The sequence below is a fragment of the Bombina bombina genome, chromosome 6, assembly GCF_027579735.1.
Source record: "Bombina bombina isolate aBomBom1 chromosome 6, aBomBom1.pri, whole genome shotgun sequence".
Taxonomy (NCBI): domain Eukaryota; kingdom Metazoa; phylum Chordata; class Amphibia; order Anura; family Bombinatoridae; genus Bombina; species Bombina bombina.
In genome coordinates this window covers 817,494,900-817,521,058 of record NC_069504.1, presented here as the reverse complement: position 1 = coordinate 817,521,058, position 26,159 = coordinate 817,494,900, and the positions used below count along the sequence as shown (strand labels likewise).

Below are 26,159 nucleotides of genomic sequence, written 5' to 3'. Positions count from 1 at the left end.
CACAGCTTCCTGTGAGTGCCAGTGAGCACCCAGGGCTGAGCATGTTGCAGGGTTATGGGATGTGTACCCGGTCCGGTATGAGAGTGCAGTCCCCTTCAGTGTTTTGTGTGTATATATATATATATATATATATATATATATATATATATACACACACATATACATGAGACCAAAATTAGCATTTTAATGGACTCCCCCACTACCATCACCCCCACACACACACCACATAGAGGGACATTTAACCCTAATTTGAATGTAGGGCTTTAAATGTATATTACAAATTTTGCTCTTCAGTCTCTCATTAAAAGTGTGTTGTCTCTTGCCATGAAGGAGAGTTTTAAAGTTGTTATTAACAGTACATAAAACCCAAAGTTTTTAATGATAACTTTAATGATTCAGATAGAGAGTGCAATTTTAAACAACTTTCCAGTTTACTTCTATTATCTAATTTGTTTTTTTCTTTTGGTATCCTTTGTTGAAAAGAATACCGAGGTAGGCTCAGGAGCAGCAGTGTCCAAATGGGAGCTAGCTACTGATTGGTGGCTGCACTATGCTTCTTGTTATTGGCTTAGGTTCCCAGTAGTGCATTTCTGCTCCTTCAACAAAGGATATCACAATAATGAAGCAAAGTTGATTATAGAAGTAAATTGTATAGTTGTTTAAAATGTTATGCTCTATCTAAATAATGAAAGAAAAATGTTTGATTTCATGTTCCTTTAAAATAGCTAATTTATGCTACTGCCAATAAATTCTACAAAACCTGTTCTTGTGTTTATTTAGTTACGGTTATATGTAGTTTATGTAATTATATTATATGTAGTCCAAATTAAACTTTCATGATTCAGATAGGACATGTAATTTTAAACAACTTTCAAATTTATTTTTATCATCAAATTTGCTTTGTTCCTTTGGTATTCTTAGTTGAAAGCCAAACTTAGATAGGCTCATATGCTAATTTCTAAGCCTTTGAAGGCCGCCTCTTATCTGAATGCATTTGATAGTTTTTCACAGCTAGAGGGTGTTAGTTCATGTGTTAAATATAGATAACATTGTGCTCATGCACGTGAAGTTATTTAAGAGTCAGCACTAATTGCCTGAAATGCAAGTCTGTCAAAAGATCGGAGATAAGGGGGAAGTCAGCAGAGGCTTAGATATGAGGTAATGACGGAGGTAAATAGTATATTTCTATAACAGTGTTGGTTATGCAAAACTGTGGAATGGTAAATAAAGGGATTAGCTATCTTTTTAAACAATAACATTGGTGTTTGCTATTCCTTTAAATAACACGTAATAGAAAGCCATATACTATGATTTCTGTAAGATTACTTTAAAGCAAAAGGTAACAAATTATTACCTAATAAGAAATGGGGAAAGAGACAGCTGCATTTGTTCAAGAGTTTTCAGAACCTTCATGTGAACTGTACAGGCAGACCTCAGTGCTGACTTCACAGGCACTTCTTCCTCTTCAAGATCTCTGTCTATCATTAACTGTACACTGCAGTGCAAGGAAACAAAGATCAATTACATAGAAGTGTTGATGGAGGAAGATGCATAAAAAAAGGTAAGAAAGTAAAACAAAAATGAAGAGAGTGAAATCAAGATGGGACACAAAGCATGAAAAGATTCAGAGAAAATAGCAAAAATGCTTCTAATAAAAGTAACCACTGTTTTTCAGCGGCATATACACATATGCTGCGAGGGCCCCCACTATTATAAGGGACAGTCTACTTGAAAGGTTTGTTTTAAAAGATAGATAAACCCTTTATTACCTATTCCCCAGTTCTGTATAACCAACACTGTTATATTAATATACTTTTTACCTCTGTGATTACCTTGTAACTAGGGCTCTGCAGACTGCCCCCTTACCTCAGTGCTTTTTACAAACTTGCATTTTAGCCAATTAGTGCTGGTTCATGCATAACTCCATAGGGGCGAGTACAATACTATCTATATGGCATACATGAACTAGTACTGTCTGGCTGTTAATAAGCTAATAAAATGCACTGAGATAAGAGGCGGAGTGCAGGGGCTTATAAACAGGTAGAGATTTAGAGGTTATAAATTATATTAATATAACAATGTTGGTTGTGCAAAGCTGGGGAATGGGTAGTAAAAGTGTTATCTATCTATTTAAACAAAAACAAAAATCACGTAGAGTTGATAGTTGTGTGTATTGTGCTTAATTTGTGTCATATAAGCCACTGGTGAAATGTTTGAATACTGGGGCCCAGGCTGTCATGGCATATGTGCATATGATTCTGAAAGCATGAATATATTTTACTAGAAGCATTTTTATTTAAGTATATAAGTATATTGCAAAAAAAAAACCTCTATTCAAAATTTAAATGCACCCATGCACATTTCAATTTTCCCCTTTCTATCCCTTTAAGAAAAATCTGTCCGTGCTACGAAGTCCTTTAAGAGATGTTGGAAAGACAGGTTATTACCCTACGTTATAAAGATACAGAGCAAACAAAAAAAACAATGGTCAGGAAAAACAAAACGAATGTCATAGAAGAAAACCTGGGATGTTGACAGATTTTCTCAGGCAGATTTGAGGCCATGTCTCTGGATATTTGGCGTTCACAAACAAAGAGGATACAGCATAATCTTCTGACTAACCAACCCCGATACCTGAAGACAGAGGTATTTCAGTAAAGAGGCATTGATATACTCCCTCACGCCCCTTGAAACAACCAAGATAAAACACACAGGGCCAGATTATAAGTGTAGTGCAAAGTTTTTGTGCAAGCAATAAGGGGTTTATTGCGGGTGTTTGCACTCGTCCGTCTTACAGCTGGTATTACAAGTAAACGCAAACACAATGGCTTGAGAGCAAACGCAATTTACGCTAGAATGATGACTGCGACTTCAGTGGTTAACTGTGTCGCGAAACAAAAAAGTTGTACAAAATACATATAGTTATACTCATAATAAGACTGATAAAAATTATTCACAAAATATATTGCACACTAAAGTTATAAGGGCTTAAAGATATGAGGTCTCAGGTGTTAGGGAAAAAAAAGTTAGGCAAAGGGCTTTAACAATGAGATTCATACATACACATGTAAAGATGGATATATATGTATGTATACATATGCATTTATATGTGTATATATGTATTGATGTGTAGTGCGTTGGAGCCCTTTGCAGTTAAGTAGATGAAAACATGTAAAAACATAAATTATGCTTACCTGATAATTTAATTTCCATCTGTGGGAGGAGAGTCCACTGCTTCATTCATTACTTGTGGGAATTAAGAACCTGGCAACCAGGAGGAGGCAAAGACACCCCAGCCAAAGGATTAAATACCTCCCCCACCCCCCTCATCCCCCCAGTCATTATGCCAAGGGAACAAGGAACAGTAGGAGAAATATCAGGGTATAAATATTGCCAGAAGAATAATATTAAATTTAGGTCCACCCACCGGAGCAAACAGGCGAGAGCAGTAGACTCTACTCCCACAGATGGAAATAAAATGATCACGTAAGCATAATTTATGTTTTCCATCTTAATGGGAGGAGAGTCCACTGCTTCATTCATTACTTGTGGGAACAAATAAACAAGCTCTAGAGGACACTGAATGAACAAAACGGGAAGGTAAAAGGAGGCGGACCCTAAACTGAGGGCACCACAGCCTGCAGAACCTTTCTCCCAAAAACAGCTACCGCCGAAGCAAAAACATCAAACTTGTAAAATTTTGCAAAAGTATGTAAGGAGGACCAAGTAGCCGCTTTACAATAATGCTCCACAGAGGCCTCGTTCTTAAAGGCCCAAAAAGAGGCCACAGCCCTAGTTGAGTGAGCCGTAACCCTCTGAGGAGGTTTATGTCCCGCTGTCTTATAGGCCAAACGGATAATGCTCCTCAACCAAAAAGACAGAGAAGTGGAAGAGGCCTTCTGCCCCCTACGCTTCTCAGAATACACCACAAATAAGGACGAAGTCTGTCTGAAATCCTTTGTGGCCTGAAGATAAAACTTCAAGGCTCGAACCACATCCAAGTTATGAAGCAACCTTTCTTTAGACAAAGAAGGGTTAGGACACAAGGAAGGAACTACTATCTCCTGATTGATATTACGATCTGACACCACCTTGGGAAGAAATCCCAAACCAGTGCGAAGCCTTATTGGCGTGAAAAACCAGGTAAGGGGGTTCATGTTGCAGGGCCGCTAACTCAGAAACTCTGCGAGCCGAAGCAACTCCTTCCAGGAAAGAATCATAATGTCAAGAGCATGCATAGGCTCAAACGGAGCCCTCTGCACAACCTTAACAACCAAGTTCCAGCTCCAAGTAGGAGCCGAAGGTTTAAAAACCGGTCTGATTCTGGACAGAGCCTGAACAAAATGACTGAATATCAGGAAGCTCCACTAGCTTCTTGTGTAACAGAACTGATAAGGCCGAAATCTGTCCCTTTAAGGAACAAGTGGCAAGGCGCTTATCCAGACCATCTTGAAGAAAAGTCAGAATCCTGGATACCCTAATCTTATGCCAGGGATATCCATGTTCCTCACACCAGGATAAATAGGTCCTCCACACCTTATGAAAGATGTGACGAGTGACCGGCTTCCTGGCCTGAATGAGAGTGTCAATCACTCTCTCTGAGATATTTAAGGAAAAGTTTGGAACCTTTATTGTAAAAGGCTAAAAATATGTCTGTCTAAGTGTTTTGTCACAGATAATTAATTTGTATCCTTTAAATAATTTTATCTGTGGTTAATAACTGAACACTAACGGCTAGATTTAGAGTTCGGCGGTAGCCGTGAAAACCAGCGTTAGAGGCTCCTAACGCTGGTTTTAGGCTACCGCCGGTATTTGGAGTCACTCAAAATAGGGTCTAACGCTCACTTTTCAGCCGCGACTTTTCCATACCGCAGATCCCCTTACGTCAATTGCGTATCCTATCTTTTAAATGGGATCTTTCTAACGCCGGTATTTAGAGTCGTTTCTGAAGTGAGCGTTAGAGCTCTAACGACAAAACTCCAGCCGCCGGAAAATAGCAGGAGTTAAGAGATTTCTGGGCTAACGCCGGTTCATAAACCTCTTAACTACTGTACCCTAAAGTACACTAACACCCATAAACTACCTATGTACCCCTAAACCGAGGTCCCCCCACATCGCCGCCACTCGATTAAAATTTTTTAACCCCTAATCTGCCGACCGCCACCTACGTTATACTTATGTACCCCTAATCTGCTGCCCCTAACCCCGCCGACCCCTGTATTATATTTATTAACCCCTAACCTGCCCCCCACAACGTCGCCGCCAGCTACCTACAATAATTAACCCCTAATCTGCCGACCGCAAAGCGCCGCCACCTACGTTATCCTTATGTACCCCTAATCTGCTGCCCCTAACACCGCCGACCCCTATATTATATTTATTAACCCCTAATCTGCCCCCCTCAACGTCACCTCCACCTGCCTACACTTATTAACCCCTAATCTGCCGAGCGGACCGCACCGCTACTATAATAAAGTTATTAACCCCTAATCCGCCTCACTAACCCTATCATAAATAGTATTAACCCCTAATCTGCCCTCCCTAACATCGCCGACACCTAACTTCAATTATTAACCCCTAATCTGACGACCGGAGCTCACCGCTACTATAATAAATGGATTAACCCCTAAAGCTAAGTCTAACCCTAACACTAACACCCCCCTAAGTTAAATATAATTTAAATCTAACGAAATTCATTAACTCTTATTAAATAAATTATTCCTATTTAAAGCTAAATACTTACCTGTAAAATAAACCCTAATATAGCTACAATATAAATTATAATTATATTGTAGCTATTTTAGGATTAATATTTATTTTACAGGCAACTTGGTAATTATTTTAACCAGGTACAATAGCTATTAAATAGTTAAGAACTATTTAATAGTTACCTAGTTAAAATAATAACAAAATTACCTGTAAAATAAATCCTAACCTAAGTTATAATAAAACCTAACACTACCCTATCAATAAATTAATTAAATAAAATACCTACAATTACCTACAATTAACCTAACACTACCCTATCAATAAATACATTAAATACAATTGCTACAAATAACTACAATTACATAAACTAACTAAAGTACAAAAAATAAAAAAGAACTAAGTTACAAAAAATAAAAAAATATTTACAAACATAAGAAAAATATTACAACAATTTTAAACTAATTACACCTACTCTAAGCCCCCTAATAAAATAACAAAGACCCCCAAAATAAAAAATTCCCTACCCTATTCTAAATTAATAAATGTAAAAGCTCTTTTACCTTACCAGCCCTGAACAGGGCCCTTTGCGGGGCATGCCCCAAGAAAATCAGCTCTTTTGCCTGTAAAAAAAAACATACAATACCCCCCCCCCAACATTACAACCCACCACCCACATACCCCTAATCTAACCCAAACCCCCCTTAAATAAACCTAACACTAAGCCCCTGAAGATCTTCCTACCTTGTCTTCACCATCCAGGTATCACCGATCCGTCCTGGCATCCGGTGCTGAAGAGGTCCAGAAGAGGCTCCAAAGTCTTCCTCCTATCCGGCAAGAAGAGGACATCCGGACCGGCAAACATCTTCTCCAAACGGCATCTTCGATCTTCTTCCATCCGGTGCGGAGCGGGTCCATCTTGAATCAGCCGACGCGGATCCATCCTCTTCTTTCTGTGTCTCCCGACGAATGACGGTTCCTTTAAGGGACGTCATCCAAGATGGCGTCCCTCGAATTCCGATTGGCTGATAGGATTCTATCAGCCAATCGGAATTAAGGTAGGAATATTCTGATTGGCTGATGGAATCAGCCAATCAGAATCAAGTTCAATCCGATTGGCTGATCCAATCAGCCAATCAGATAGAGCTCGCATTCTATTGGCTGATCGGAACAGCCAATAGAATGCGAGCTCAATCTGATTGGCTGATTGGATCAACCAATCGGATTGAACTTGATTCTGATTGGCTGATTCCATCAGCCAATCAGAATATTCCTACCTTAATTCCGATTGGCTGATAGAATCCTATCAGCCAATCGGAATTCGAGGGACGCCATCTTGGATGACGTCCCTTAAAGGAACCGTCATTCGTCGGGAGACGCCGGAAGAAGAGGATGGATCCGCGTCGGCTGATTCAAGATGGACCCGCTCCGCACCGGATGGAAGAAGATCGAAGATGCCGCTTGGAGAAGATGTTTGCCGGTCCGGATGTCCTCTTCTTGCCGGATAGGAGGAAGACTTTGGAGCCTCTTCTGGACCTCTTCAGCACCGGATGCCAGGACGGATCAGTGATACCTGGATGGTGAAGACAAGGTAGGAAGATCTTCAGGGGCTTAGTGTTAGGTTTATTTAAGGGGGTTTGGGTTAGATTAGGGGTATGTGGGTGGTGGGTATTGTATGTTTTGTTTTACAGGCAAAAGAGCTGATTTTCTTGGGGCATGCCCCGCAAAGGGCCCTGTTCAGGGCTGGTAAGGTAAAAGAGCTTTTACATTAATTAATTTAGAATAGGGTAGGGAATTTTTTATTTTGGGGGTCTTTGTTATTTTATTAGGGGGCTTAGAGTAGGTGTAATTAGTTTAAAATTGTTGTAATATTTTTCTTATGTTTGTAAATATTTTTTTATTTTTTGTAACTTAGTTCTTTTTTATTTTTTGTACTTTAGCTAGTTTATTTAATTGTAGTTATTTGTAGAAATTGTATTTAATTTATTTATTGATAGTGTAGTGTTAGGTTAATTGTAGGTAATTGTAGGTATTTTATTTAATTCATTTATTGATAGGGTAGTGTTAGGTTTAATTATAACTTAGGTTAGGATTTATTTTACAGGTAATTTTGTTATTATTTTAACTAGGTAACTATTAAATAGTTCTTAACTATTTAATAGCTATTGTACCTGGTTAAAATAATTACCAAGTTACCTGTAAAATAAATATTAATCCTAAAATAGCTATAATATAATTATAATTTATATTGTAGCTATATTAGGATGTATTTTACAGGTAAGTATTTAGCTTTAAATAGGAATAATTTATTTAATAAGAGTTAATTAATTTCGTTAGATTTAAATTATATTTAAGTTAGGGGGGTGTTAGTGTTAGGGTTAGACTTAGCTTTAGGGGTTAATATATTTATTAGAATAGCGGTGAGCTCCAGTCGTCAGATTAGGGGTTAATAATTGAAGTTAGGTGTCGGCGATGTTAGGGAGGGCAGATTAGGGGTTAATACTATTTATGATAGGGTTAGTGAGGCGGATTAGGGGTTAATAACTTTATTATAGTAGCGCTCAGGTCCGCTCGGCAGATTAGGGGTTAATAAGTGTAGGCAGGTGTCGGCGACGTTGTGGGGGGCAGGTTAGGGGTTAATAAATATAATATAGGGGTCGGCGGTGTTAGGGGCAGCAGATTAGGGGTACATAGGGATAACGTAGGTTGCGGCGGTTTACGGAGCGGAAGATTAGGGGTTAATAATATAATGCAGGGGTCAGCGATAGCGGGGGCGGCAGATTAGGGGTTAATAAGTGTAAGGTTAGGGGTGTTTAGACTCGGGGTACATGTTAGAGTGTTAGGTGCAGACGTAGGAAGTGTTTCCCCATAGGAAACAATGGGGCTGCGTTAGGAGCTGAACGCTGCTTTTTTGCAGGTGTTAGGTTTTTTTTCAGCTCAAACAGCCCCATTGTTTCCTATGGGAGAATCGTGCACGAGCACGTTTTTGAGGCTGGCCGCGTCCGTAAGCAACTCTGGTATCGAGAGTTGCATTTGCGGTAAAAATGCTCTACGCTCCTTTTTTGGAGCCTAACGCAGCATTTTTTTGAACTCTCGATACCAGAGTTAATTTTATGCTGCGGCCAGAAAAAAGCCCGCGGAGCGTTAACAGCCCATCTACCGCCAAACTCCAAATCTAGGCCTTAAGGAGCAGTGCGTAAGCATAAAGGAAATTCTATTTACAAAATTGGACTGTACTTGCTGGGTAAGCAAGTCAGTTAAAAAAAACAGAATTTATGCTTACCTGATAAATTACTTTCTCCAACGGTGTGTCCGGTCCACGGCGTCATCCTTACTTGTGGGATATTCTCTTCCCCAACAGGAAATGGCAAAGAGTCCCAGCAAAGCTGGTCACATGATCCCTCCTAGGCTCCGCCCACCCCAGTCATTCGACCGACGGACAGGAGGAAATATATATAGGAGAAACCATATGATACCGTGGTGACTGTAGTTAGAGAAAATAATTCATCAGACCTGATTAAAAAACCAGGGCGGGCCGTGGACCGGACACACCGTTGGAGAAAGTAATTTATCAGGTAAGCATAAATTCTGTTTTCTCCAACATTGGTGTGTCCGGTCCACGGCGTCATCCTTACTTGTGGGAACCAATACCAAAGCTTTAGGACACGGATGAAGGGAGGGAGCAAATCAGGTCACCTAAATGGAAGGCACCACGGCTTGCAAAACCTTTCTCCCAAAAATAGCCTCCGAAGAAGCAAAAGTATCAAATTTGTAAAATTTGGCAAAAGTGTGCAGTGAAGACCAAGTCGCTGTCTTACATATCTGGTCAACAGAAGCCTCGTTCTTGAAGGCCCATGTGGAAGCCACAGCCCTAGTGGAGTGAGATGTGATTCTTTCAGGAGGCTGCCGTCCAGCAGTCTCATAAGCCAATCGGATAATGCTTTTAAGCCAAAAGGAAAGAGAGGTAGAAGTCGCTTTTTGACCTCTCCTTTTACCAGAATAAACAACAAACAAGGAAGATGTTTGTCTGAAATCTTTAGTAGCCTCTAAATAGAATTTTAGAGCATGGACTACGTCCAAATTGTGTAACAAACGTTCCTTCTTTGAAACTGGATTCGGACACAAAGAAGGTACAACTATCTCCTGGATAATATTTTTGTTGGAAACAACTTTCGGAAGAAAACCAGGCTTAGTACGCAAAACCACCTTATCTGCATGGAACACCAGATAGGGCGGAGAACACTGCAGAGCAGATAACTCTGAAACTCTTCTAGCAGAAGAAATTGCAACCAAAAACAAAACTTTCCAAGATAATAACTTAATATCTACGGAATGTAAGGGTTCAAACGGAACCCCTTGAAGAACTGAAAGAACTAGATTTAGACTCCAGGGAGGAGTCAAAGGTCTCTAAACAGGCTTGATCCTAACCAGAGCCTGAACAAATGCTTGAACATCTGGCACAGCTGCCAGTCTTTTGTGAAGTAAAACAGATAAAGCAGAGATCTGTCCCTTCAGAGAACTTGCAGATAATCCTTTCTCCAAACCTTCTTGTAGAAAGGATAGAATCTTAGGAATTTTTATCTTGTTCCATGGGAATCCTTTAGATTCACACCAACAGATATATTTTTTCCATATTTTATGGTAAATTTTTCTAGTTACAGGCTTTCTAGCCTGAATCAGAGTATCTATTACAGAATCTGAAAACCCACGCTTTGATAAAATCAAGCGTTCAATCTCCAAGCCGTCAGTTGGAGGGAAACCAGATTCGGATGTTCGAATGGACCCTGAACAAGAAGGTCCTGTCTCAAAGGTAGCTTCCATGGTGGAGCCCATGACATATTCACCAGGTCTGCATACCAAGTCCTGCGTGGCCACGCAGGAGCTATCAAGATCACAGAGGCCCTCTCCTGATTGATCCTGGCTACCAGCCTGGGGATGAGAGGAAACGGTGGGAATACATAAGCTAGGTTGAAGGTCCAAGGTGCTACTAGTGCATCTACTAGGGTCGCCTTGGGATCCCTGGATCTGGACCCGTAGCAAGGAACCTTGAAGTTCTGATGAGACGCCATCAGATCCATGTCTGGAATGCCCCATAATTGAGTTATTTGGGCAAAGATTTCCGGATGGAGTTCCCACTCCCCCGGATGGAATGTCTGACGACTCAGAAAATCCGCTTCCCAATTTTCCACTCCTGGGATGTGGATCGCAGACAAGTGGCAGGAGTGATCCTCCGCCCATTGAATTATCTTGGTCACTTCTTTCATCGCCAGGGAAGTCCTTGTTCCCCCCTGATGATTGATATATGCAACGGTCGTCATGTTGTCTGACTGAAACCTTATGAATTTGGCCTTTGCTAGTTGAGGCCAAGCTCTGAGAGCATTGAATATCGCTCTCAGTTCCAGAATGTTTATCGGGAGAAGAGACTCTTCCCGAGACCATAGACCCTGAGCTTTCAGGGATTCCCAGACCGCGCCCCAGCCCACTAGGCTGGCGTCGGTCGTGACAATGACCCACTCTGGTCTGCGGAAGCTCATTCCCTGTGACAGATTGTCCAGGGTCAGCCACCAACGGAGTGAATCTCTGGTCTTTTGATCTACTTGAATCGTCGGAGACAAGTCTGTATAATCCCCATTCCACTGTCTGAGCATGCACAGTTGTAATGGTCTAAGATGAATTTGTGCAAAAGGAACTATGTCCATTGTTGCAACCATCAATCCTATTACTTCCATGCACTGCGCTATGGAAGGACGAGGAACAGAATGAAGTACTTGACAAGAGCTTAGAAGTTTTGATTTTCTGACCTCTGTCAGAAAAATCCTAATTTCTAAGGAATCTATTATTGTTCCCAAGAAGGGAACTCTTGTTGACTGGGACAGAGAACTTTTTTCTTTGTTCACCTTCCATCCGTGAGATCTGAGAAAGGCTAAGACGATGTCCGTATGAGCCTTTGTTTTTGACAGGGACGACGCTTGAATCAGGGTGTCGTCCAAGTAAGGTACTACTGCAATGCCCCTTGGTCTTAGAACCGCTAGAAGGGACCCTAGTACCTTTGTGAAAATCCTTGGAGCAGTGGCTAATCCAAATGGAAGTGCCACAAACTGGTAATGCTTGTCCAGAAAAGCGAACCTTAGGAACTGATGATGTTCCTTGTGGATAGGAATATGTAGGTACGCATCCTTTAAATCCACGGTAGTCATAAATTGATTTTCCTGGATAGTAGGTAGGATCGTTCGAATAGTTTCCATTTTGAACGATGGTACCCTGAGAAATTTGTTTAGGATCTTTAGATCCAAAAATGGTCTGAATGTTCCCTCTTTTTTGGGAACTATGAACAGATTGGAATAAAATCCCATTTCTTGTTCTCTTATTGGAACTGGATGTATCACTCCCATCTTTAACAGGTCTTCTACACAATGTAAGAATGCCTGTCTCTTTATTTGGTTTGAAGATAATTGAGACCTGTGGAACCTTCCCCTTGGGGGTAGTTCCTCGAATTCCAGGAGATAACCTTGAGAAACTATTTCTAGCGCCCAAGGATCCTGAACATCTCTTGCCCAAGCCTGAGCAAAGAGAGAAAGTCTGCCCCCCACTAGATCCGGTCCCGGATCGGGGGCTATCCCTTCATGCTGTTTTGGTAGCAGTGGTAGGCTTCTTGGCCTGCTTACCCTTGTTCCAGCCTTGCATTGGTTTCCAGGCTGGTTTGGGTTGTGAAGTATTACCCTCTTGCTTAGAGGATACAGAATTAGAGACTGGTCCGTTTCTGCGAAAGGGACGAAAATTAGGCTTATTATTAGCCTTAAAAGACCTATCCTGTGGGAGGGCGTGGCCCTTTCCCCCAGTGATGTCTGAAATAATCTCTTTCAAATCAGGTCCAAATAATGTTTTACCTTTGAAAGGAATGTTAAGCAATTTTGTCTTGGAAGACACATCCGCTGACCAAGACTTTAGCCAAAGCACTCTGCGCGCCAAGACAGCAAACCCTGAATTTTTCGCCACTAATCTAGCTAATTGCAAAGCGGCATCTAAAACAAAAGAGTTAGCCAATTTAAGTGCTTGAACTCTGTCCATAACCTCCTCATACGAAGATTCTTTACTGAGCGATTTTTCTAGTTCCTCGAACCAGAAACACGCTGCCGTAGTGACAGGAACAATGCATGAAATTGGTTGTAGAAGGTAACCTTGCTGTACAAAAATCTTTTTAAGCAAACCCTCTAATTTCTTATCCATAGGATCTTTGAAAGCACAACTATCTTCGATAGGAATAGTAGTGCGTTTGTTTAGAGTAGAAACCGCCCCCTCGACCTTGGGGACTGTCTGCCATAAGTCCTTTCTGGGGTCGACTATAGGAAATAATTTCTTAAATATAGGGGGGGGGACAAAAGGTATGCCGGGCCTTTCCCACTCTTTATTTACTATGTCCGCCACCCGCTTGGGTATAGGAAAAGCGTCGGGGGGCACTGGAACCTCTAGGAACTTGTCCATCTTACATAATTTCTCTGGAATGACCAAATTGTCACAATCATCCAGAGTAGATAACACCTCCTTAAGCAGTGCGCGGAGATGTTCTAATTTAAATTTAAATGTCACAACATCAGGTTCAGCTTGATGAGAAATTTTTCCTGAATCTGAAATTTCTCCATCAGACAAAACCTCGCTCATGGCCCCTTGAGATTGGTGTGAGGGTATGTCAGAACAGTTATCATCAGCGTCCTCTTGCTCTTCAGTGTTTAAAACAGAGCAATCGCGCTTTCTCTGATAAGTAGGCATTTTGGATAAAAGATTTGCTATGGAGTTATCCATTACAGCCGTTAATTGTTGCATGGTAATAAGTATTGGCGCACTAGATGTACTAGGGGCCTCCTGTGTGGGCATAACTGGTGTAGACACAGTAGGGGATGATGTAATATCATGTTTACTCCCCTCATTTGAGGAATCATCTTGGGCAATATCATTATCTGTGGCAGTACTGTCCTTACTTTGTTTGGACACTATGGCACAATTATCACATAAATTTAAATGGGGAGACACATTGGCTTTCATACATATAGAACATAGCTTATCTGATGGTACAGACATGTTAAACAGGCTTAAACTTGTCAACAAAGCACAAAAAACGTTTTAAAATAAAACCGTTACTGTCACTTTAAATTTCAAACTGAAAACACTTTATTACTGAATATGTGAAAAAGTATGAAGGAATTGTTCAAAATTCACCAAAATTTCACCACAGTGTCTTAAAGCATTAAAAGTATTGCACACCAAATTTCAGAGCTTTAACCCTTAAATTAACGGAACCGGAGCCGTTTTTACATTTAACCCTCATACAGTCCCAGAATGAGGCTCTGTCTATAACTAGAAAGGCCCCCATCTGAAAAAGGTGTCCAACACAGTGCCTGCCGTTTTTCTAAACGTTCCCTAAGATTATAATACCAATAATTAGTTAGAATCTGCATAATATGCCTAGTAAAGCAATTGTTTTAGCCCAGAAAAATGTCTACCAGTTTTTAAGCCCTTTTTGAAGCCCTTTATTCTTTTATGTTTAACTAAGAAAATGGCTTACCGGTCCCCATGAGGGGAAATGACAGCCTTCCAGCATTACATGGTCTTGTTAGAAATATGGCTAGTCATACCTTAAGCAGAAAAGACTGCTAACTGTTTCCCCCAACTGAAGTTACTTCATCTCAACAGTCCTGTGTGGAAACAGCAATCGATTTTAGTTACTGTCTGCTAAAATCATCTTCCTCTTACAAACAGAAATCTTCATCCTTTTCTGTTTCAGAGTAAATAGTACATACCAGCACTATTTTAAAATAACAAACACTTGATAGAAGAATAAAACTACATTTAAATACCAAAAAACTCTTAACCATCTCCGTGGAGATGTTGCCTGTGCAACGGCAAAGAGAATGACTGGGGTGGGCGGAGCCTAGGAGGGATCATGTGACCAGCTTTGCTGGGACTCTTTGCCATTTCCTGTTGGGGAAGAGAATATCCCACAAGTAAGGATGACGCCGTGGACCGGACACACCAATGTTGGAGAAAAGGAATGCTTTTATACACTGTTACACAATTATATTGATTCGTTCTGTTGATTACTGGAACCTTGGAGCACAAAGAATAACAAAAATTAAAATATAACCTTTATTGATAAAATTAAAAAGACAGCATTAAGTATGTGTGTATGCTGCCCTGGAAAATGTTAAAAACACTCTCTCTGTTGGTTATTCAGTATTCAGCATTTACAATACTAAGTATGTAGAGCACTTGGGAAAAAATACTAAGACACAAATTATATTATAGGTATGTATATATCAATAATCTACAGTGGGTCTATGTGGCCTTATGTCTGGCCAATCTCATAGATCACCACTAAGAAATATTAGTGCATCTATTACCTATACTAATATACCTCAGTGGTCTATTATTGTTAGTTTACTTAGGTTGTAGCTCTTACTTTAAGTAACACTTTGACGAAAAATGTGTGGCTCAGCTCTCTATTATAATAGATATTACATAAGTATAGATTCTCACCATTTATGTCTAAACAGTAAAACTGAACACAATAAGATAATACTAGCAGTGTATGTATATACCACTCTAGGTATTGTATGTTTTTAATTGTTAGTAACTTTCAGTACAGGGCTGGTTAGGGGTCCTCTTTTTTAATTGCCTCTCTTGTTGTTAAAACAATATAGATTAGTCTAGCATAAAAAATAACTTTAAAAATTAGCACTTTGTTGTTTAAGCTCTTAACAGGCACAAGCAGCACTTTCTGTGACTTACCTCAGCTCTAATTATTTCAAAATCGTTGGCGTACCTATAGCGAACTACGGGTATATTTAACTAATCTCCATTTTAAAGCTGAAAGAACTGAAACCCTTATGAGTAAAAATATCTTAGCATAAGTTCCTGAGAGGGACGTTAGTTATCATCACAAAGCGGTTAAATGATCCGCTTATTGTAGCAGCAGTATGCACAAGCTAACTTATCAGTGAAGAGGGTATAAAACACATGTTTTTTGATAACAGAGAAATAACGGTTCTAAGTGAAAGTAATGTGATAATTTAACTATTACAGAGTGGAGACACCATATATGCACATAAGCTTACCGGCTATCTAGCACCAGTATATAATTGAATATATTTCAAATATGATGTCAGCTATCACCAGTTGAAACTTGGTAATATTGCAGTAATATCTGGGTATTGGTAACAAGGCATAATATAATTACTCATATTATTTAAGAGTGCAAACAACATAATTTAATATCAGCATTTGTTTGATAATATACTGCAAGGTTTAGACATCTTATTACCTATCATGTGGTTCAATTAATAATGCTAGATATAACTACTCGCAGTATTTAAGAGTGCAGACAACTAAAAATTAAATATTAGCACTTGTTTGGCAACACACCTGAAGGTTAAGATATCTATTTACCTAGAATGTGCTTCAACAAGACTGTGTGATATGCTTATACAATATCAATGAATCAGCCCTGTACTGAAAGTTACTAACAATTAAAAACATACAATACCTAGAGTGGTATATACATACACTACTAGTATTATCTTATTGTGTTCAGTTTTACTGTTTAGACATAAATGGTGAGAATCTATACTTATGTAATATCTATTATAATAGAGAGCTGAGCCACACATTTTTCGTCAAAGTGTTACTTAAAGTAAGAGCTACAACCTAAGTAAACTAACAATAATAGACCACTGAGGTATATTAGTATAGGTAATAGATGCACTAATATTTCTTAGTGGTGATCTATGAGATTGGCCAGACATAAGGCCACATAGACCCACTGTAGATTATTGATATATACATACCTATAATATAATCTGTGTCTTAGTATTTTTTCCCAAGTGCTCTACATACTTAGTATTGTAAATGCTGAATACTGAATAACCAACAGAGAGAGTGTTTTTAACATTTTCCAGGGCAGCATACACACATACTTAATGCTGTCTTTTTAATTTTATCAATAAAGGTTATATTTTAATTTTTGTTATTCTTTGTGCTCCAAGGTTCCAGTAATCAACAGAACGAATCAATATAATTGTGTAACAGTGTATAAAAGCATTCCTTTTTTTGAACTGACTTGCTTACCCAGCAAGTACAGTCCAATTTTGTAAATACCCTCTCTCTGAGAACCCTCTCTTGGCCAAGACATGGGCCTCTATTTATCAAGGTCTGTCGGACCTGATCCGACAGTGCGGATCAGGTCCGACAGACCTCGCTGAATACGGCGAGCTGCTGGTGCAACGCCGCCCCCTGCAGACTCGCGGCCAATAGGCCGCCAGCATGGGGGTGTCAATCAACCCGATCGTACTCGATCGGATTGATTTCCGGCGATGTCTGTCCGCCTGCTCAGAGCAGGCGGACAGGTTATGGAGCAGCGGTCTTTGTGACCGCTGCTTCATAACTGCCGTTTCTGGTGAGCCTGCAGGCTCGCCAGAAACACGGGGCATCAAGCTCCGTACGGAACTTGATAAATATGCCCCTAGGTGTTCAATCTACATGCAGTCAGCCTCAGAGAATCGATATTTTGGTGGAGAAAAGGACCCTGCACCAGCAGATCCCTGCGACAGGGTAACCTCCATGGAGGAGATGACTACATCCCCCACCAGATCCACAAACCACGTCCTCCGTGGCCACAACGGAGCAATCAGAATGGTTGAAGTCTGCTCCTGTTTGATACGGGCCACCACTCGAGGGAGAAGTGGCAACGGTGGAAATATGTAAATTGGATTGAACTCCCAAGGAACCACCAAGGCATCTATCAGTTCCGCCCGGGGGTTCCCAGGACCGCAACCGTATCTGGGTAGATTGAAGTTGAGTCTGGACGCCATGAGGTCTATCTCCGGCGTCCCCCATCTGTTGCAGTTCTCTGTAAATACTTTGGGATGGAGAGACCATTCTCCCGGATGAAACAATTGTCTGCTGAGAAAATCCTCTTTCCAGTTGTCCACACCGGAATGTGGATCACTGAGAGCGAGCAGTCGTTGGTCTTTGCCCATTCAAGAATCTGAGATACTTCCCTCATGGCAAGGGAGCTTCTCGTTCCCCCCTGATAGTTTATGTAAGCCACCGAGGTATTGTTGTCCGACTGGAATCTGATGAATCAGGACAACCCCAGGGGGGGCCAAGCCCTCAGAGCGTTGAATATCGCTCGAAGTTCCAGAATATTTATTGTAAGAGTGGACTCCTCTTAAGTCCACCTGCCCTGTGTCCGTCTGGGACCCCACACAGCTCCCCACCCTGATAGACTTGCGTCCGTGGTCACAAACTCCCAGGATGGCCTCAAGAAGGATGTCCCCTGAGACAGCTTTCCCAGACGGATCCACCAAGAGAGGGATTCCCTCACTCGGTTGCCCAGAGAAATCTGTTGGGATAGATCTGAGTGATCGCCGTTCCATTGTCTCAACATGCATAACTGAAGAGGTCTGAGATGGAACCTGGCAAATGGAATGACATCTATGCTGGATACCATGAGCCCAATCACCTCCATACACCTGGCCACAGATGGCCTTGAGAAGGACTGAAGGGTAAGACAGTTATACGCAATCTTGGCACGCCTCTGGTCTGTCAAGAATATCTTTATGGATAAGGAATCTATTATGGTACTTAGGAACTCCACCCTGTTGCTGGGGACCAGAGAACTCTTTCCCTCGTTTATCTTCCATCCGTGGGATCGAAGGAGAACAAGAGCCCTCAAGTGGTCCTCCGCAAGACTGCAGGACGGAGCCTGGACCTGAATATCGTCCAGGTAAGGAGCCACCGCAATACCTCTGGCTCTCGCAACGCTCCCAGAACCTTTGTAAAGACTTTTGGGGCAGTCGCCAACTGAAAGGGTTGGTCCAGAAAAGCAAATCTTAGGAACCTGACGCAGTCCTTGTGTATTGGCGCGTGAAGGTAAGCATCCTTCAGGTCTATTGTCATCATAAATTGCCCCTCTTGAACTAGGGGCAGAATTGACCCGATTGTCTCCATTTTAAACGATGGGACTGACAGGAACTTGTTGAGGCACTTTAGGTCCAGAATTGGGCGGATCGTGCCCTCTTTCTTTGGGACCACGAAAAGGTTTGAATAGTACCCTAAACCCCTTTCTGCTAGAGGTACTGGAACGATGACACTGAGAGATGAGAGATCCCTTACGCACTCTAGAAAAGCGTCTCTCTTCTCTGGTCTTGAGGATAGGTTTGACAGAAGGAATCTGCCCCTGGGCGGATGAGTCTTGAACCCTATCCTTTAACCCTGGGTGATAACCTCCAGAACCCAAGGATCCTGTACATCTCTTATCCAAGCCTCTGCAAACAGAGATCGTCTGCACCCTATGAGATTCAAAGAAGGATCAGGGGCCGCCCCTTCATGCCGACTTTGTCTTGGTGGGCTTCTTGTTCTGCTTGGACTTGTTCCAAGATTGAGCTGGCTTCCAAGATCCCTTCGACTGATCGGCCTTCGCAGCAGGCTGCTGGCGCTGAGATTTGTCCAAACGAAAGGGACGAAAAGTAGAGCCCTGAGGCTTATTCTTCTTATCCTGCAGGAGAAAAGCACCCTTGCCTCCCGTGACCGTGAATATTATAGAGTCCAGGCCTGGACCAAAAAGGACTTTCCCCTGAAACGGGAGGGATAGTAATCTCGACTTGGAAGTCATGTCAGCCGACCACGACTTTAACCACAGCACCTTACGGCTAGAAAAGAGAAACCTGATGTTTTGGCATTCAGGCGAATGACCTGCACATTTGAAATCACATATAAAAGAATTAGCTAACCTTAAGGCCCTAATATTTTCCTGTATCTCCTCGAGGGGAGTCTCCACAGCGACCATAGCGGACAGTGCGTCACACCAGTACGTAGCCACTCCCGCCACCGCAGCGATTGCCGCTTCAGGTTGGAAAACCTACCCCGTAAGTTAAAAGATCTTTCTCAACATGGACTCAATCCATGCGCTCCTTGAACAATGAACCTTCCTCGAGGAGAATAGTCGTACGCTTAGCAAGCGTGGAGATAGCTCCATCCACCTTAGGAATGGCCCCCCATAGCTCGAGCTGAGAGTCCGGAACGGGGAACAACTTCTTAAAAGAGGTAGAAGGAGAAAGGGACGAGGCCAGTTTCTCCCACTCCTTCTTAATAATAGTAGCCATCTTCACAGACACTGGGAAGGTCTGAGGCACCACCCTGTCCTCGTAAACCCTATCTAGTTTAGGGACCAAAGGTTCTTGCGGAAGTTTCGGTTCCGGGACCTCCAATGTAGCAAGCACTTCTTTCAGTAAAAAGCACAAATGCTTTGTTTTAAACTTCAAATCTGGCTCCTCAACAGTCGGAGGTTTTGAAGACACCGATATCGTCGCAGAGAGGGCCCCCTTCTGACGAGTTGGAGGTGTCCTAGTCATCAGATAATCCCTCAGGCTGAGAGACATCCAACGGAGTAGATGACCCCTGGGATGGAAGGCTATATCTTTCCCTTCGCTTGCGTTTCGCAGGGCGTGGTAGGGCATGGAAAGCCACAGAAACCGCTTCTTGCAACTGGGCAGCAAAATCTGGTGGCCACGAGGCCCCTCCCACGGGAGGACCAGTAGGGCCTTGGCTAGCTACATGTGTAATCAGAGATGAATGTTGGGAATGCACCTCACAGGACGAAGAACCCTCAGAGGTGGACGGCTGAGTAGTACTAAATATCTTATTCTTTTTAGATATTGCAATCTTATCAAAGCATGTGGAACACAGTTGAGCAGGCGGATCAACCTGTACCTCTTCACAATAAACCCAGGTAATCGTTTTAATTAAAGAGGGAGTAATCCTCTAACACAGAGTCTTCCATAGCTTACGCCTTTAATACGGACTAGATAGATTAAATAGCACCTTTATACACCAATGGCCGGGGCACTCACCACTTCCTATGACCCGGACCACAGAGAAACCGTTACGTCTCCCGCAACTGCCAATCAGGAAAGAGGCCACACCCGGTCACATGGAGTGCTATGCAGGACCGCCCCAGCATTATAGAAAAAACGCGCCAAAAGAAGGCCGCGCCGATCTTACGCCTGACTGTTCACACATTGCTAGAGCATCATCTCACACATGAAACAAAATTGAAAAACATTAAACACATCAAACAAAATTAAATAATATGCATAAATCCCCCCTTGTTCAATAATCCCCTTTCCAGGGATATTAACCCAGGATTCTATACAGATAAAAAGAGACACACTGTGACCCTGTCTTCTTGCGTTATCATATGTGTATAAAATGAAACAATCTTACCAGAATCTATGCCGTGGAACAGGAACACAGCCCTTCAAGTGTGACAGGTTAGTAGCATCGCTCCTGACATGGACTTGAGAGAATAAAGCAGGCAGCGAAACTCGTCAACGCTGAGTGCTTAAGGAGCTGTTAATCATGAGTCGGGATGGTTTCGCAGAAGAACTCCCCCTGCATCTCCGGACTCTAACTTTCACCCATGCTCTCACTGAGAGGCTGACAGGACTACTTAAAATTCCAGTCCCATTTCGAAGAGTACTACCCTCCAAAAGAGACTACTACAATCTTCCGACACTTCTCTGCCAACCTCCTGTGACGAAAGGCAAAGAATGACTGGGGGATGAGGGGAGTGGGGGAGGTATTTAAGCCTTTGGATGGGGTGTCTTTGCCTCCTCCTGGTGGCCAAGTTCTTAATTCCCACAAGTAATGAATGAAGCAGTGGACTCTCCTCCCATTAAGATGGAAATCATATTTATGCAATATTCATTTTTAAATATAAAGTGTTACACTGTGTATTTACTGTAAACATTTCACATTCCAATGTTCTGCACATAGCAGAATATGTTAAACATATTTTTAAATAGATATATATATATATATATATATATACACACACACATCTAATCAAGTACAGTGAGGCCCCGGTTTACGCACGACTCGGTATACGAAATTTCGGTTTACGAAATCGAAATTTGAAGAAAAATTGACTCTGTTTACGAATTTTTTTCGCAATACGAAACAAAATGCCGGTTTGCCCCCCTCGGTTTACGAATATTTTTCGCAATACGAAACCAGTGGCCCCTGTGCCCCCTGCATACTCAAGTATGATTGAATTAATGAAGTTTGGGTACCAGTGTGGAGGTGTTGGAGAGGTTTTGGAGCCATTTTGCAGCAAGTTGTTGAGCCTTTTGGAGTCATTTGCAGCAAGTTGTTAAGCCTTTTGGAGCCATTTGCAGCAAGTTGTGGAGCCTTTTGGAGACATTGGAGCCATTTGCAGCAAGTTGTTAAGCCTTTTGGAGCCTTTTGGAGCATTTTTTGGACACTTTATTTGAATTTTTTCGGACCTCCGGAACGCATTAATTGATTTTCAATGCATTCCTATGGGAAAACGTGTTTCGGTTTACGAATTTTTCGCAATACGAAACGACCCGGAGAACGAATTAAATTCGTAAACCGAGGCCTCACTGTATTTATATGTATATACTGTATATGTTATTAAATAGCTATATATATATTTAAAAATACTTAGAACATATATATATATACATATAAATACTATATATATATATATATATATATATATATATATATATATATATAGTCCTCCAGATGAACCCAGCACACACTCAACCTAACAGCTCTCAAGGGTGCCTACCAAATCTGCATACAAACAAACCCTTTTCAAGAAAGCAGGCACTCACTGGTGTTCCATCAAATTTTTACTTAATACAGCAGGTTAGTGAACGTTTTCGGGCAATCACCCGTCCTCAGACATGCAATGTACATTACTACTTACCACCCTTAAGTGCTACCATCCAGATCCCCTGGTGAGCCGTTCTGCCGCATCCGGTGTTCAAAATGAATTGTGATAAACTCAAAATAGATTTTCTGGACTTAAGAATAACAAAGGTTGGTCATAGACTAATGACTACATTGTTCCAAAAACCTACGGATCGCAATTCATTATTAGAAGCCACAAGTTGTCATCATCCAAGCCTGAAAAGGGCATTGCCCAAATCACAGTTCAAATGGGTGGTGAGGAACAATAGTGATCCAAATATGAAGGAGTTACAACTAAAGGAGATGAATATGAAATTTCTTAACAGGGGATGCCCTAGAAAGTACCTACAGGGGCCATTGGATGAGTCTCTGGCGATGACTCAAGAACAAGCACTGACTAAGAGAGTCAGGGATTCAACTAACAAGAAATTAATATTTTCCACAGAATTTACCCCTGACAAGATGGAGATACCTAACATCATGAAAAACAACTGGGGGATTATGAAATCTGACGTGACATTACCTTTCACTAATTTTGATGGCCCAATGGTTGGATATAGAAAAGGGAGATCTCTTCGTGATCAACTGCTACGGATTGACAACAGAGATAGTTATACCAACAAAACATGGCTGGGCTCAGAAAGAAATGGATGCTACAGGTGTAGTGGTTGTGTGACCTGTAATGGCCTAACTCAGAGCAAATATTTTGTACATCCTTTGAGGAATAAAGATTTATTATCAATTACAGGGTCACATGTACCACTACACACATAGTGTACATGTTACATTGCCCGTGTGGAAAGTTCTATATCAGGAAAACTCAGGATGACCTACGGACACGGATGGCCAACCACAGGTCGGCCATACGTACAGCACTACGTGTTAGCAGTTCAGAACAGCCTGTACCGAGACACTTTCTCATGTATAATCACAATGTATCTGATCTCAGATACATAATAATCAATCATGTTCCAGCCCCTATTCGTGGTGGGAATAGAGCTAAGATGCTCCTACAAAGGGAATCAAAACGGATTTTCACTTTGGAAACCCTAGTCCCAAAGAGCCTCAATACTTGATTTACATTGCTTTTTGTGATATTTATACTGGATTAATGTAAGTAGTCACATTATTAGCTAGTGAGTGTGCCCCATGAATCAAGGATTTACTGAGTTCACATCATGTAATGTTTGGGTGGTCATTTTTTATTGATAGTTAGTGTGCCCATTATTATTAGTGGTGGTGTTATTATTATGATGCTTCTCAAAATGTTTAGGATTTCATTGGTCATATCTAGTATTCTATTTAGCATGTCAACTATATTTATCTATTAGCCCATTTAGCAAGTCCAGCTAAGATCCATTGAATATGTTTTTATTAAATGTATATTATCATTAGGATATACTTGAGGATTAGCATAGTCTGTATGATAAGTGAAGCATATATTTACAGTTAGTGTGTCCCATATGAATTATAGATTTTCTGAGTTTAACATCATGCAATTTTTGGGTAGTCATTTTTTGGTGATAGCTAGTGTGTCCATCACCGCTATGGTGGTATTATTATGATGCTTCTTAAAATGTTTATGATTCCATTGGTTACATCCAGTATTCTATTTAGCATGTTATCTATGTTTATCTATCAGCCCATTTAGCTAGTTCAGCTAAGATCCATTGAACATGTTTATTATAGGTATATTATTTCTATGATACACTTGAGGTTCAGCACAGCCTGTAGGATAAGTAAAGCATACCATTGAATGTTGTTAACATATTATGCCTCGAGTAAGATATCTGTTGCCAATGTACAGTATGTGCGGTTTGACTATGTTGGTCTTTTAGATATTTTTGATTTCCGTTGGCCCAGAGGGAACTCCGTAGTACAGTTGGCGCATGCGCAGTTGCGCCGTTCATGCTCTGCCCGGACCCGGATGCGGCAGAGCAGCTCACCAGGGGATCTGGATGGTAGCACTTAGGGGTGGTAAGTAGTAATGTACATTGCATGTCTGAGGACGGGCGATTGCCCGAAAACGTTCACTAACCTGCTGTATTAAGTAAAAATTTGATGGAACACCAGTGAGTGCCTGCTTTCTTGAAAAGGGTTTGTTTATATATATATATATATATATATACACACACACATACCTATATCTAATCAAGTATTTATATGTGTAAATATATATATACTGTGACATCCGGGGGGAGGAGTCATGGCCTATATAGGTGCACATTATTTCTCTTGTAAGGTGTATCCAGTCCACGTATTCATCCTTTACTTGTGGGATATTCTCCTTCCCTACAGGAAGTGGCAAAGAGAGCACACAGCAGAGCTGTCCATATAGCTCCCCCTCTAGCTCCACCCCCCAGTCATTCTCTTTGCCGGCTCTAAGCAATCGGAAGGGTAAAGTGAATGTGGTGTTAGAATTGTAGTTTTTATTTTCTACAAGCAAAAGTTTGTTATTTTAAATGGTACCGGTGTGTACTATTTACTCTCTAGCAGAAAAGAGATGAAGATTTCTGCAGGGAGGAAGATGATTTTAGCATGTTGTAACTAAAATCCACTGCTGTTCCCACAAAGGACTGAGGAGTACAAGAAAACTTCAGTTGGGGGGAACGGTTTGCAGGTCAGGCTGCAATAAGGTATGTTCAGTCATTTATTTCTAGACAAGACTGTGATAATGCTAGAAAAGACGGATAAGATCCCCATGAGGGAAGGGTAAGCTGTATTCAGAGACTAAGTATGGAATTGCTAGAGTACATAACAGGGCTAATTTATGCTGGTTGACACTACTTAATGGCAAACGGTTTTTATTGAAAAATATCGTTTTTTGAGACACTTTGAAGGTTCCTTTGGGTTTCTTTCAGGGGTTGTTACCCACATGGCTATTATTAAAACACTTAGGAGTGTTTCTTTAGGCCTCATAGCACCGGAGTAAGGTGGGAGGGGCCTAATTTCGCGCCTCAGATGCGCAGTTTTAGTGACTAGAACTTCAGGCTTTTTCACATGGAGGGTCCTGCTACAGTTTGAGGACCCATAAGAAGCTTTTTCCCCACAAATCTAACTCCTAAGGGCAGGTAGGGCCCCAGCAGGGCTGTGGCAAGGTGCTGAAGTTGTTTTAACCGGTCTGTTGGCTTAATATCGATCCGGTTTGGGCATTAAGGGGTTAATCGTTTTTACTGCTAGTGGTGCAATCTTACTAATGCTTTAGGTACATACTGTAAAAATTTCTAAAAGTTTGCTGCATTTTTCACTGTTTTGGAAAAATTGTGTGCCTTTTTATCTCTTAAAGGCACAGTAACGTTTTTTCCAAAGTGTGTTTTTACTTGATTAAAGAGATTTCTAAGCCTGTTTGCCTTACTAACTAGTTTGTTAAACATGTCTGACACCAAGGAAAATCCTTGTTCAATGTGTTTAGAAGCCATGGTGGAACCCCCTCTCAGAATGTGTCCCACTTGTACTGATATGTCTATACATTTTAAAGAACATATTGTTGCACTTAAAAAACAGAATTTATGCTTACCTGATAAATTACTTTCTCCAACGGTGTGTCTGGTCCACGGCGTCATCCATAACTTGTGGGAATATTCTCCTCCCCAACAGGAAATGGCAAAGAGCACAGCAAAAGCTGTCCATATAGTCCCTCCTAGGCTCCGCCCACCCCAGTCATTCGACCGACGGACAGG

General features: G+C 41.3%; 1 protein-coding gene across 1 annotated transcript in view; it reads right to left on the bottom strand.

Moving 5' to 3' along the window:
* The window catches only part of GPAT2 (glycerol-3-phosphate acyltransferase 2, mitochondrial), a 744,505-nt gene that overhangs the window by 571,739 nt on the left and 146,607 nt on the right, over positions 1 to 26,159 (bottom strand). Inside the window, exons 4-5 of the mRNA XM_053719460.1 lie at positions 2,524 to 2,634; positions 1,355 to 1,495 (exon numbers count right to left, since the gene is read on the bottom strand). Of these exons, the coding sequence (XP_053575435.1) occupies positions 1,355 to 1,495; positions 2,524 to 2,634 (252 nt within the window). The remainder of the gene's footprint in view (positions 1 to 1,354; positions 1,496 to 2,523; positions 2,635 to 26,159) is intronic.